General features: G+C 41.3%; 1 protein-coding gene across 5 annotated transcripts in view; it reads left to right on the forward strand.

Annotated features, from left to right (window-relative positions):
• The window catches only part of LNX2 (ligand of numb-protein X 2), a 61940-nt gene that overhangs the window by 20839 nt on the left and 27630 nt on the right, over window positions 1-13471 (forward strand). For 3 of the 5 annotated variants that reach the window (XM_005516282.3, XM_014251884.2, XM_014251892.2), the window contains one exon: window positions 12060-12573. In XM_005516282.3, coding sequence (XP_005516339.1) covers window positions 12173-12573 — 401 coding nt within the window. In that variant the 5' untranslated portion in view covers window positions 12060-12172. Of the gene's footprint in view, window positions 1-1317; window positions 1427-4565; window positions 4675-12059; window positions 12574-13471 lie in introns of those variants that run through there. The other 2 variants (XM_014251895.2, XM_088051769.1) reach the window with 2 other exon arrangements.

The raw sequence follows: 13471 nt of genomic DNA on the forward strand, positions 1-13471 counted from the left end.
CCCTGTTTGCCCTCCTCTTGGTTCATTAAATTGAAATTACTAGGTTTTTCACTCTGAAAATCAGTGAAAATCAAGACTGTTTTCTTACTGCAGTAGTAAACAGTTCTTTACTGATGTGTGAAAAGTTGGGTTTCTGACCTAAACGTCTGTGTCTAGGTGGAAACTGGTAACTGTAAAGCAGATTGTTTGGGGGTTTTTGTGTGGGTTCCCTCATACTTCCCTGTATTAGAAGCTTGATGCAGAAGGGATCCTTCTCAGGATACAGCACACTTGTTTTCTGGGTATTCCTTAGCTTTTTTAGTGACTGCCAAATGAAGATGACTTGTGGCATTGTCTGTTTGACTTGCTATCCCCTGTTCCTCGGAGTCACTGCACTAGTCTGAGCTTGATGGAAAGTTTGAGTTACTTCTTAAAAGATCTGGATTTTACAAGCAGGCAGTTTGCAGGTAAACTTCTGAGTAACTCCTTGAATCCTTGTTGCTGCTGATAGGAGCAAAAAAGCTTGGAAGTCTGCTATTTCCAAATAATCTGATGCATGAAGATGTCCTGGCCTTATGAACACAGCAGCTACTGCTGCTGCCACCTCTGTACAAAGGCTGGGCAGGTGTCTACAGCCCCTCTGGTCCTTTTGTTGCATTTCTGGCATCCTACAGTCTGTGCACAGCACTGCTCCCTTTTTGTGTGAAAGGAAATGCATTCTGTGGGGAATGTGCATCCTTATCTTGGAGACACCATTATATTTTGGGATCACTTGCACAGCTCCCAGTGGAGCAGGCGTGCTGTCTGGGGTGGTTTCTGGCTGTTAGACAGTGTAGCAATTAAAAAAAAAAAGTTTATAAAGTTTAAAAAAATTGTTTCATATAAGCATCTGGCATAAAACATGTGAAAGTGTTTAGTATGAGTTGGGAGTAAAAAAAAAATATGGAAATAAAAGGTGGTTTGAATTTTTTATGTCTGTGAACCTAGCCTAACTTGTTGAGAAGTGCTTGGTTTGGGAAAATGAGAATTGTGGTTAGGGAGTGCAAAGAAGATGGATACTCCAGAGGGTGAGTTGTCTGCCTCTTAAAGACCTTTTACCACAAGCACTGCTAATGAAGTAATATCCTTCAAAGCAAGACTGGTATTTTAAAAGCTAGCTCTTAAGGGTTGAATACATAGAATAAATGAGGAAGCAAAAATTGTATCATCCCCCACAGATGCAAAATTTCAGCCTGCTGAGAAGAGATTGGACAGGGAGGGGGAGGAGAAGGTTGGCTTCTTCCCTATGTAGCATGTTTTTGTCAGCCTCTGTTGCTGCATCCATTTTGACCATGGATACAGAAAAGTGGTGCCTGAAGTTAGGAGTCTGAACTGGTATGGCTCTTAGCACACAGCTCCTTTACTGCTGCCTTTCCCAAAACATGGTGAATCGGAATTCCTTGGTGATGTGAGTAAATGTCTTGTATATATTTTTCAAATTCACGGTTAACTATCTTAAGAACTGAAATGCATTTTTCTTTCATAATTGTGTGCCTTTGGTTTTTTTTAACAACTTGGGCTTTGTTTGCTTTATGAGTGTAGCAGTTGGGAATCCTGATGCCTCCTCACCTTAGCAAACTTCTGAGCTTCCCCCCTGTTTGCTTGTAGCCTTCTGTGAGGACTTTACTCTCTTTTATTGAGCAATTTTATTCTAGTTTACTTCTTGATTTGTAGTTCTATTAATGTATCTCTTCTGTATAATTTCTGCATGTTGCTACCAGTTTGATGTTTTACATAGATGCTGCCACTTACCTGTTTTTAGTGTCATTTTTTTTCTTTAGTTTGAACTTTTGCTACTTATTTAGATTGTAATTATTTTAAATTTTTGCCTTTTGTTAAGGAATGTTACCTTTTAAGGAGAACGAGACTGCCGAGGAAAGTGGACAGAAATGCTGTAACAGCAGTTCAGCTTTCCCTCTTCCACATTATTCATTCTGCAAGGGGGAGTTAGGAGATTGCTGTTTAATATTTAGCCCCCCTCACTCATGTGAAAATACATAGCAGGGCCTGTTGGCCTGCTGTGTGTGTGTGTGCTACTATGCAGCTTTGCTAACATTTCTCACTTGAATCTTAAAGAGCCGTTTTTCAACAGTGTTACCACTGAAGTAGTTTCTTTCTGAGGGCACTAACACGATTCAGAGGACTTGCTTAAAGCAGCCAAACTTTGCACCAGACTGGTGAAGAGCTGCGCCATAGAAACCTCCCATGTAATAGCTAGTGAAATTCTACTTTTTAACATACGTGTGTGTATGTCTGTATATATAATGTGCAATCAGCCAAGGTAATGGGGCATGTGAAATAAACAGCTGGCAAACATGGTTAGGGGATAGAGAAGTGTTTCGGAAAAAAATGTCTGGTTTTTTGATTTTTTTGTTCAGTAACTGTTGTCTGTACTTTTTCGTGGTGGCTGTGTAGTTACAAGGGCTGAGGTAGAGAATATATGAACCCTACAGCAGGACTAAAAACAAATGCAGTCTTTGCTTCCATATTTTTTGTCTGTCAAATATGTATAACCAGACTGGATTTTACATAGTCAACTCAATGTCCACTTCCTTTTCTGAATCCTGTCTGGAGGCCTCAGATCAAGCACTAGTCTACTGTGTATGTAAAGACCTGTTTACATACAAAGTATTTAAATGGGTTTTATTTAAGATAATATTTGTATATTTTAAGACTACAACTTCTAGATCTGACATGTTCTTGTTATGTAAATTTTGCTGATGTGTTTTCTTTTCAGTATCTGTACAGTTGTTGCAGTATGAGAGGTAGCTTAACTAGAAGGTCTCAGTGTAAAGCTTTTAATTTCTGAAAAACATCATACAAAATAATATGGGGGTATTTTGCGCAAGTCATGTTCTGCCTTTTTTGTGTGCCCAAAGCTGGGTCAGGCAGCTGGCTCTGAAAAGTACATTTTTACATGCATCAGAAGGAAAGTTCCTCCTGGAAATTAAGTGATGTACAGCAGCAAAGTGAAATGTCTTCAGCCAACTTAATAGGAAAAGGCATGGCCATCATCCTAAAGTGTTAAGAATCAAAGAACTTGCCTTTATTGTGGAGTTAATTCAAGTGATGGCTAGTGCATGGCATCCTAACATAATTCCCAGGCATGAGTAGAGACTGCTCAGGCATGACTACTTTCGGAATGAGTCACCTGCTTGCCAAGGGGTGGCCAGAGCCAGCCTAACTTTCCCTGATCCCTGGTTGTGCTGGGCTGCAGACCAATTGGGGCAGTTGGTGGGGAGTTGCATGTAATACCCCTGCTCATGGGCAAGTCGTAATTTGGCCTGCATGTAATTAGCCTGAGTTAAATACTCCTGATTATGGGCTCAAGAAGGGTCTTATTTTTCTCTTTTCTTTGAGAGTTCTGATGTGGTGATACTTGTTTTATTTCACTAGGGAGAAATAAGCAATCTCTAGGCAGGGCAGACTGGTTTAGGGGGTTGTCTTAGCTCAACAATTGATGTTCCTTAGCTGCTGGGGTTTGGCAGGTTGAGGCTGAAAATTGAAGCTGCAAGCTTCAGACCAAGTCTAGACCCTTCTCTGTGCTCTTTCTGCTGTACTTTCAAGCTTCTTCCTCTGGCCATGGGTTGTCATCGGTTCTTTGTGGGCCATAGGCACTCACTCCTGCAGAGGACTCTGCCTCCTTTCCTGCAGGAGGAGGACAGTGTGTGGCTTATCATGTACTTGAGCTGTCTCTTAACCATGTCCTCTTGGCTCTGTCTTGCACAGATCTTAGAAGAGCTTGTTTTCAGAGAGATTGGAGGTTTTTGTTAGCTTAGGAGGTAGTTTCATGTTTTTTTACACTAAGCTAAAAAACTGCTTAGTAACAGCATAGTTTACCTTTGAAAATAGCTTTCACCATCACTCAAGTTATGATTGATGGGGGAAACCAGCTGTAACAAGTTATGCAAGGTGGCATACGCCTGAAGGGAGAGATGGGATGGTGTTTCTCCCTGAAAATAGTTAAGTCCTACAATTTAACTATTCAGAAAGTTCTTTTATCCTTTCCACCCCTCCACCCCCAGCTTCTCTCTGTCATCAAAGCCGTTTCATGATTAATCCCAGTGCTCTCTCCCTGAATTTCCTCCATGCACATCCATAGGGATGGGGGCTGGTTATAAAGAAGCGCAGAAAAAGGGAGCATAGCTCTCTGATTCCTTTATTTTCTTTGAATCACTACTGCTCCTTAAAATTTGAATTAATCAAATGAAATTCTCTCTGTACATATCCAGGAATGAGCTACATTTAATCTAGTTAAGTGTATTCTGTTCATCCACAAAGTCCCCTTTTCAGGGCAAAGTGCGTAGGGGAGGGCTTTCCAGAAGGTTTAGCATCTTGATGGACAGCTTTCTGCTGCCTTCATCTCTCCCAGCAGAAAGGGTGGCACATATGGCAAGGGCTGGTGGACAGATTGCACGGCAGAAAATATCCATGGCGGATAAGCAAATGTTTTATTCTTTCTTGCTCTTCTCCTCTACTCCATCAGCAAGAAGAAAGCCTCACTAATTGTCTCCTTGTCATGGGTTTTTGACTGTTGGGGTACTTTTTTCACTTTCCACTGGATACAAAAGCCCACCTGTTACAGCAGTAATTAAATACTGCTTTCCTTATTCTTTTTGTGCTAGGAAAGAAATTTGTCATTGGGTCTCCTGGCAGGTAAGTCTGTGTTTCTTCACTGCTATTTAATTATGTTTCTTTCTATTTACTTTTTCACTGCTGCAAAAATCCAGAAATAAGTTAAGGAACTTTGAGGTTTCTTGCAGATTTTTTTAATATACTTAAGCCTAAAAGTTGCATACCTTCGTGATTGTTCAGAGTCCTAGGAGTATCTTGAACTCCCCAGGTGCTTGTCCTGTGTTTGGGGGTTCCTGCCGTAGGGTGATATCTGACACAAAGCAGGGTTAGCCCCCAGAAACAGTGACTTCACTTTATTTCCACTTAAGAGAAATTTTAATGTACCTACAGAAAATAGATCTTCTTGCAAATTGTAAGGGCAGCTCCCACCTCACTTATGAAACATGATGGCAGAGAAAGGCAAATACTTGAGTAACACTTTGATATGGTGGGCAGCAGTACCTGCAGAAGGGAGGGTGCAAGTTCAAGTTCTTTCGTGGGGTTTGTGCTTCCTGCAGACCAGGACATCTGACTGGGCATCCAAACCTGGGTGACTCTAATCTAGCTTGGTTTGTGTATCATATTTCCTCCTTTTTCAGAGTTACTCTTGTTAAGTACAACTGTGCAAAATTTAATCTGTAAATGTGTAGCTCTATCTTTGTTCATACTTGTCTCCTTTTCTTCTATTCTGAGATGATTTATCGGATGTAGCTCTGTATTTGCTGTAAAGAGTGGCTATTTCATTGCAGGGACCTCCGTACAGTCACAGTCCTTATCTTTCCTGTCTCATTTGAGACCAATTTGACTAAAGTAAAGCTATTTTAATCTCCTGGTCCCAAAATAGAAGCCATTCCATTTGTGCCATAGAAGATGGCTGCAAGCAGGATCTTTGCCTGTTTGAGCAAAACCTGCTGCCCATTTGTTTTATCTCTGGGCACTGAGTCCCTCTTTCCTCCTGTCATCCCCTGATGTCGAGCATCTCTGGCTTTGAGGTGGTGGTTTTGGGAGGTGGGCATCATCTGTCATCTCTGACATCGAAGGACGGTTAGTCTAGTGTTTCCCCATTCCAGACATCTCTTTGCTCTCTGGTGTTCTTGTTGCTCAGAGCCCCTCGAGCTCTGCAGGCAGCTGTGGGGCAGAGAGGGGAGCACAGGTGCTGTTCCTGCGGATGGTCCCCCTGCCTGGCGGCATCTCACACCCTGTGCAGCAGGGACCCTTAACGTTGCGATGGTAATTAAAGCCCATAGCCCCCAGTTGCCACGGAAACGCAGCACTCCACAAATACAAAACACGACTTACAGTCCCGTTAATTTTCCCAAATGCTCCTTATTTGTCAGATTTAAGCAGGGTTTCATGTTGCATCCTTGAAAAATGCTGGACTGTGAAAATACCTGGCAAGGGAGTGCGTGTGCACTTTTTTTTGAGGAATTGCATATAAAAACCCTCACCCCTGGGATGGGAAGGGAAAACCGTCACCTGTGACCTGTTGCCTTTGCAGGGATGATGCCACATCAACACTTGCTCTAGGGCTGACTCCTTGTCTGTGAGGGCATTCCTTTGATGGAACAAAAAGCCTAGCACACAGGCAAAAAAGAATCTCTGGAGAGGTGGTTTTACTGCAAGCCCAGCGTTGCCAGGTTGTGGTTCAGTGGAACAAAGTCACTATTCAGGCACAATATTATTCAGTTTGAATATAAAAATTCCAGTCATTCTGCTGAACCACTTAAAAATATGGAAGAGGTTGCTCATCAGCACAAAAAAATAAGTGTACTGGGTAATTGGCATGCAGTGACAGCGGAGCTGCAGCTTTAGCAGAAAGTGTCCCAGGCTAATTGCTGTGCCCTGTCCATCTCTTGTAGATTTTTGACTTGGAGATGCCAGGTGTCATGTTTTGACAAAACTTTCATTTGTTTGCATTTTCAAAAGAGGAGGAGTCTAACAGAATTATTGCCTTATCACCTTGGACAAGGATTGAATCGGGGTTTGGTGTTTCAAGGCAGTGTAGCCCTTGGATATCAGTATAATTAACATGGATATTGTAAAGTCAATACGTGTTGCTACTACTGCTTCACTTGTTTGCTATATGGCTTTAATATTAGAGATTGCATCTAATGAGCTAGGTCATGCTTACTGGGAGATGGGAAATAATACTTTTCCCCTATGGTGATGTTTGCTAGCTATTTATTCTCATTATGTTTTTTATTAATTTCTTCTGTCTTTTATTCTTTCACTTAAGCTAGGGTCTGCTTTGAGAGTAGTTGCAAGTCATCAGCCTGATGCTGTAATTCCTGTGAAGAATACTGGACTGGGAACTAAGAGCTAATGTTTAATTAATGTTATGATGTGGTTTTAAGCAATGGTTTTAACCACTGTCTAGTTTTTCTTTCCTGGGGCTTGTGTCAGTCCACTTCTGACTGCTCAGAGATACTGTTCACTGTGGCATTTGAATAAAGCAAGGGAATTTGGGAATTATGAGACCCTTCCTAGCTAGCTTAGGCAGTCAGGGACTATTGTCCATGGAGAACAAATTGTGGAAATCCTGTGACACTTTAAAATTAAGCCAACCTTTCCTGAAATCCAGGGTGACGACCGTGCTGTTGTTCAGAGTTATTGATTGGTGTGTGTTATGTATTGCCTCGCAAGGTCAAATCTGCCTGGCCGGGACAGGACTGCCTGAATTTAGGGTCACATGAAACCTTTGCCATAGCTCTTACAATTTTTTCCATATGCTCCCTTGCCACACTGGAGAGGGAGAAGGAAGAATTAAGGCATTGCTGTGATGCCAGCAGGCAGCAGAATTTTTGTATCTCTTCTCCCCTGGGATGAAGAGAAGAAGCAACCAATACCCAGTGGCCTTTAATCAAGGGGAAAATACAGGTGGACAGTTTTTCACTTGCAACTGGTTTAAGCTACACAGAAGAAAGTAATCATTGTTTCAATATTAGATAGATCTCGGTGCAAATACATCCCTCTGGTTAGAGAGTTTTTAGGTGCAGAACTGAGATTTGCATCCCAGCCATTTTGGGATACAGGGACAGTGGAGTTCTCCAAAAGAACAGGGGTGTCATTCATCTCAGGGTGTTCTTTTGACATTTGCTTTTGGTTGAGAAAATTGCATAGACAGTTGTAAGCAAAATAGAATATAGAAAATATTAAAGATAATTTTTAGGGAGATTAGTTGGTAATATGGATATTTTTCATTGTTGTTTACTACTGGGGTGTACTTTTTCTATAAAATTTTGAATGGTCGGTTAATAGGCTGTAAATCTCTAGGATCTTAATAAGATAACTTAGAAGTAGATTGAAGCAATCTCTGAGGGCATTAATTGCAAAATACATGTTTCCATTAACTTCAAACTGGAACTAGTGTTAATTATTTGTGACTTGTGTAAAGGCAACTACAGTTAAAAGGTTAACTTCTTGCTACAATTCCAGTTTGCTTGTGGTTTTCTTTTCTTTTTTTTTAATAGTGCCCGTTCACACAGAAGGAATAAACATTGTGAAATCTGATATAGGTATAAAGCCTGACATCTAATGCTTTTGTAAAAATGTGTTGAGCTTCTCCAGAGAATGTTTGTTCAATCAATAAATCAGAACTAGAAGAGACCTAAGGATAAGGCTGTCTTTCTCAGTCTAGAATCGCTCTTGCGCATACTTCACTTAAAGAACTAAAATAAAAATTTGCACAGTTGGATGTCCAGTCTTGCCCAGTTCCCAAGTGGATTGTAATTTAAAACTGAAAACAGGGCACCACCTGCACTATTTGACTGTTTTAATGAAGTCCTGGGAAAATTATTTTCTAGGGAATTATATGACTTGAATAACAGGCCTGGCTGGCTCTTTTACCCACTCCATATTTTTTGGAATTCTAGTTATTTTTCTTGTTTGCAGCTTTCCTGGGCTGTTATCATCCTGTGGAGCTGGTGATCTGCTTTGATAAGAGATACAGAAAATAATATAAGGGATACAGTAAGAGGGTTGAAGTAGGGTAGTATAAATGGCAGTGCTCTGTTATTGTGGATTTCAGGGATATAGTACTTTGCATCAGGGAAATTTAGACCTGACCTGTCATCCCAGCTGTTGCTCAGTCCACAAACTCTGTGTTTGTGAACTTTGTAAATAAATTGATATTTTGCACTGGGAACAGACGGTAAAATGTCTTGAAATCAATAACTGGCAGCCCCAGTATATGCTCAATAAAAATCCTGATGATTGTTTCCTTGGTCATAGAATGGGCTTGCCCCAAGTACAGTGCAGCAGTGTGAAAGTAAAGAAACCTTGATTTTTATTTAATTTTATTTTTTGGGGGGTGGTGGTAGTGTCTTTATTTATTTTTGTTGGTTTAGTGGGGTTTGGTTTTTTTTGATTTTTTTTTTTTGTGGTGGCAGTGAGATGTTTTTTTCTTTTGAATCTTCATTCTGTAATCTGCCTCTTTCTTCCACAGCTCTGCTGGCAGAGAGGTGGTAGAAGGGTGGTCATGTCAGCTGCAGAAGAGGTGTTGGGCTTAATTTATACGGCGTTTATTGATGGTTTAAGTTACCAAGGCAGCGGCAGCACCGAGGCAATGTCAGCTGCCGCCAGGAACAGCTTAGCCTGTCTCTGGCCCAGGATAGCACCTCTGCAGCAAAGCACAGCCCAGGACATTTGTCCCTGCACCAACAGCATTCAGACATTGGATGGGTCAGCCATAGGAGCAGGTGTGTCTGCTCACCTCCTGCAGTGGTGGGCAAGCTCTTGTGATCATAGTAAAGAGAGCCTGGCTCTGGGTATACCTTTCCCAAGAGAGAAGGCTTGTCATCATACTTTTTTACATGGCAGTGAATGGCTGATTCCTCAATAACTTCTCTGGTTTTACATGAAAGGAACTGGTTAAAACAGACAAAAGGATTAAATTACAGCCTCCTAAAAGAGAGGTGTGGATATCTTTGACTATAGCCAGTTATTGAAGTCAAAGTATCTCATGGGTATATTTACTGTATGACACTGACTCATGCTCTGTCACAGGCTGCCACGTGAGTTACACAGACTTCAAAGGATAGAAATGCTAGAAGCCTTCAAGGAGGTGAATTTGGGATGGTCACGCTCAGGAGTGAGTCCTAACTGGATCTCCATTACAGTAGTGCACAGAATGGTGTTGGGTTTTTCCATAGCCTCACTGACAGTCTTCAACATGCTCATGGTAGGAAGTGGAAGAGCAAGTTTCAATATTCACACTCCTCATGACCAGTGACAGGGCTCAAGGAAATAGCATGAAGCTGAGGCAGGGGAGGTTTAGGTTGGATATCAGGAAAAAGTTTCTTGCCCAGAGGATGGTTGGGCACTAGAATGGTATCCCCAGGGAAGTGGTCAGTGTACTAGCCTAACATAGTTCAGGAAGTGTTTGAACAATGCTCTCTGGCACATGGTGTGATGCTGGGGGTGTCCTGTGCAGGGCCAAGAGTTGGACTTGATGATCCTGATGGGTCCCTTCCAACTCAGAATGTTTTATGATTCTGCATATTAGACTCAGTCCTTTTTTGGGTTTTTGGTTGCTTGGAGAAGGAGAAAGAGTCCTGTTGTAGTCAGTAGTAGGAACAGATCTACAATTTGGGCAGCACATTTGTACAGTGGTTTTTGCTTCTGATTCTGTGTGTTACTTTGCTCTGCAGGGCCTGTTGGTGTTGCAGGTTCCACCAAGTACAATACAGCTCGTGCCATATATTCCTCCCCTGGTGCCTTGACTGACAAAGTAATTTGGTAAAGTCACAAATCAATGCTGTGTTTTTCTAGAACATTTATCTGGTTTATTTTGCATTACATAAAGACCAGCCATTAGATGTGTCTCATCCCTTCTGTGTTAATCCAGCAGCATGAATACAGAGCAAGAGAGCTGTGGTTTGAGCACGAGGGCCCTGTACACTGCTCTAGTCCTTATCTGCTCTCCAATCTTTGAGCTCTTACGTAATATGTTTAAGGCTGTTTTTTTGACTAATCTCTTTTGGGGTCTCATTTTGCGTTCTTAGGCTCCAGGAACAAAGAACTGCTATGCTCTTCTCTTGTGAAATCCTTTCCAGAAGGTGCACATTATCTACTACAAGACAGGGCAATGATGAGCATCAATTTCCACAGCAGAATAGAAGCCTGGATTACAAATTACTACTTAATCCTTTTTGCGTCAAAGGATATAATAATCCTTGTAAAATGTGCTCTGAGTCTTGTGCTTGGCTGTGTGAGGTTAAGGGGCAAAAATCAAAATAGCGAATCTCGTAAAAAGTAAGACATGGGGAAATGTATGTGTTCCACATGAATTTCAGAATATATGTTTAGAACTGCATTTCTCTGTATCTTCTATTGCTTTGCTAGAAAACAGTCTCTGTCATGAGTGTTGTTTGCTGAATTGCAATAAAGAATTTAGTAAGCATTGCTCTAATTTGATTTTTTTTCTCCGCCCACAAGTGAGAATGTTTACCAAAATTAACAAATATGGAGGTGTCTTAAGACTGTGAGGAAATTTGTTTTATTTTCTAAATCATCACGTTATGTGTGTCAAGCAGTGTGATTCTGTAAGGGAGATAAGGGTAAATAAGGTTGGGAGGGATAAGGATTTAGTGTTTGAAATTGCAGACTGATGGCTGCACAACTTCCTGCCCAAGCAGCTATTTTAATAGGGGCAAAGTTTAATAACATAAAAAGTTTAGAAAATAAATCTTGTGGTGACAGACCTAAAGTCCTTTCTTGTCACATTGAGTGTGCTGTTTGTTAGGTAAAAAGCAAAACAAGTAAGTTGTTTGAAACCAGTAGTTTCATATGAATAGTTTATTCCATATTTTTTCTACTGGCCTCTGTACTAAATCAGATGGGGCATATTGGATAGAATCTCTCCTTCTTACTGTGTAGCAATCCACAGAGAAAACCTAGATGTGTTGATATATCTGCAATATTACTAATGGAATGGGGTAAGCCGTTTGCTGTTATTTTCAATGCAGTGTATTTAGAACATTACTAATAACCTAATATTCTGTATAGTCAAAATCCTAAAAACAAGAGTAGGAACAGATTAAAATTGTTATCTCTCATTAAAGAACACATTTCATTATTTGATCATATAACCATTGTTCCACAATAGGGTATTTTGTGCCAGATGCTAATTGCATGCTTCTAGTGTGACAATACATAATGTGATGCCCTTGCTGTCACAGAATGGTCCTCTTGCAGGTGAAGACTGCACTGCACCAGCCCTCATGAAGCCATAAAATGTTTGTAAATGTTGTAAAAGGATTTGTATTTGTAGCTGTTTTGTTGTTCTTTTCTATGACAGACTTTCAGAAAACAGGAATATTCCCCTGATCTATCTTGCTGTTGTATTTTGGTAAACCCAGAAGTCAAATGTTTTGAAGAGAACTTCCATATTTCCTGCAAAATGTATAATTTCTATTTATTTGTTTCAGAAAATGACTGAAGAATACATATAAGTCACGCTGGAAGAAGTAGCTTTGCTGTGAGCATCCCCATCCTATGAGAAGGAAGAGGAGAAGGATCCGTCAGCCTTCTTAGGTGTAAAATGGGGACTACAGGTGATGACATGGCTGCAGTGGAGCAGAATGCCTCCTTGAACCCTCTGTGCTTTGAGTGTGGTCAGCAGCACTGGACAAGGGAGAACCATCTCTACAACTACCAGAACGAAGTGGATGATGACTTGGTCTGCCACATTTGCCTTCAGCCCTTGTTGCAGCCGTTGGACACTCCCTGTGGACACACTTTCTGCTACAAGTGCCTAAGGAACTTTCTGCAGGAGAAGGATTTCTGCCCACTGGATCGAAAAAGACTCCATTTTAAGCTCTGCAAAAAATCCAGTATCCTTGTTCATAAACTGTTAGACAAGCTCTTTGTTTTGTGCCCTTTCTCTTCTGTGTGTCAGGAAGTGATGCAGCGATGTGACCTGGCAGCACATCTTAAGAACAGGTGAGTGCTGCAGGTGCTTGCGTTGCATTTTCCCTAAAGACTTGTTTGTGTGAAGTTTGTGTACCAGTAGAAATTGTGGGCAGGAGAGGGGGAGAGAGTTGGTGGTGGCTTTTAAATTCACAGTAGAAATGGAAAGTCATTGGTCAGTCTGTAACTGTGCACAGGCAATGCACTGGATTACCCTTTTTTTGTACATCACACCAGAAAACAGCGGACACTGCTTGGTGATAGCCATAAGGAGAATGACACAGATCATTAGAGGTCTGAAGAAAATTATTTATCAAAAAAAAAAATAAAATACAGTGGCAGTTGATTACAGTAAGGGAAAAAAGGCTGAGGAAGTGGGAAAATTAAAGATGTGCAAACTCTGCAGAGAGGAGAGAACTGGTGCATTAGGAACAAAGAAGATCAAGTTCAGATTTTAGGGGAAAAAGCTTTATAATGGTGAGGCACCGGCATAGATTGGTTAGGTGGTAATTGTCTATTCCCCGTTTTCAGAAGGGTTTATGAACATGTTAAACTTTCATCAGGAATAGTTACATCAGAATTGATTCTGCTTTGAGGTAGGCAGATGGACACGGTATCTCTCAGGACTGGTGGGCCTTCTCTGCCTGCTCTCAGTCCAATCCAGGGACACTGGTGACCACCCAGACAGAAAGGTTCATTTGAGAGGTGCATGGACCTACTCCATGGACTTCTTTCAGAGTCTTGGTCTTTGTCCATTTGGAGCCTCTTGGAGACCATCTTCAGGTGGAGAGTGATGTTGCGGAGGAGCTGGGGAGCATGTGTGTGGTACAGGTGTGCCTGCTGGTAGGTGCTCTGCACAGAAGGGGAAAAGGGCAGATATCACCTGCCTGTCATTTGTTCACATTCATATTTCCATGTGCCCTCTTTTTCC

The sequence above is a fragment of the Pseudopodoces humilis genome, chromosome 2, assembly GCF_049639895.1.
Source record: "Pseudopodoces humilis isolate 2021_Gansu_Grassland_sample_001 chromosome 2, ASM4963989v1, whole genome shotgun sequence".
NCBI lineage: Eukaryota > Metazoa > Chordata > Aves > Passeriformes > Paridae > Pseudopodoces > Pseudopodoces humilis.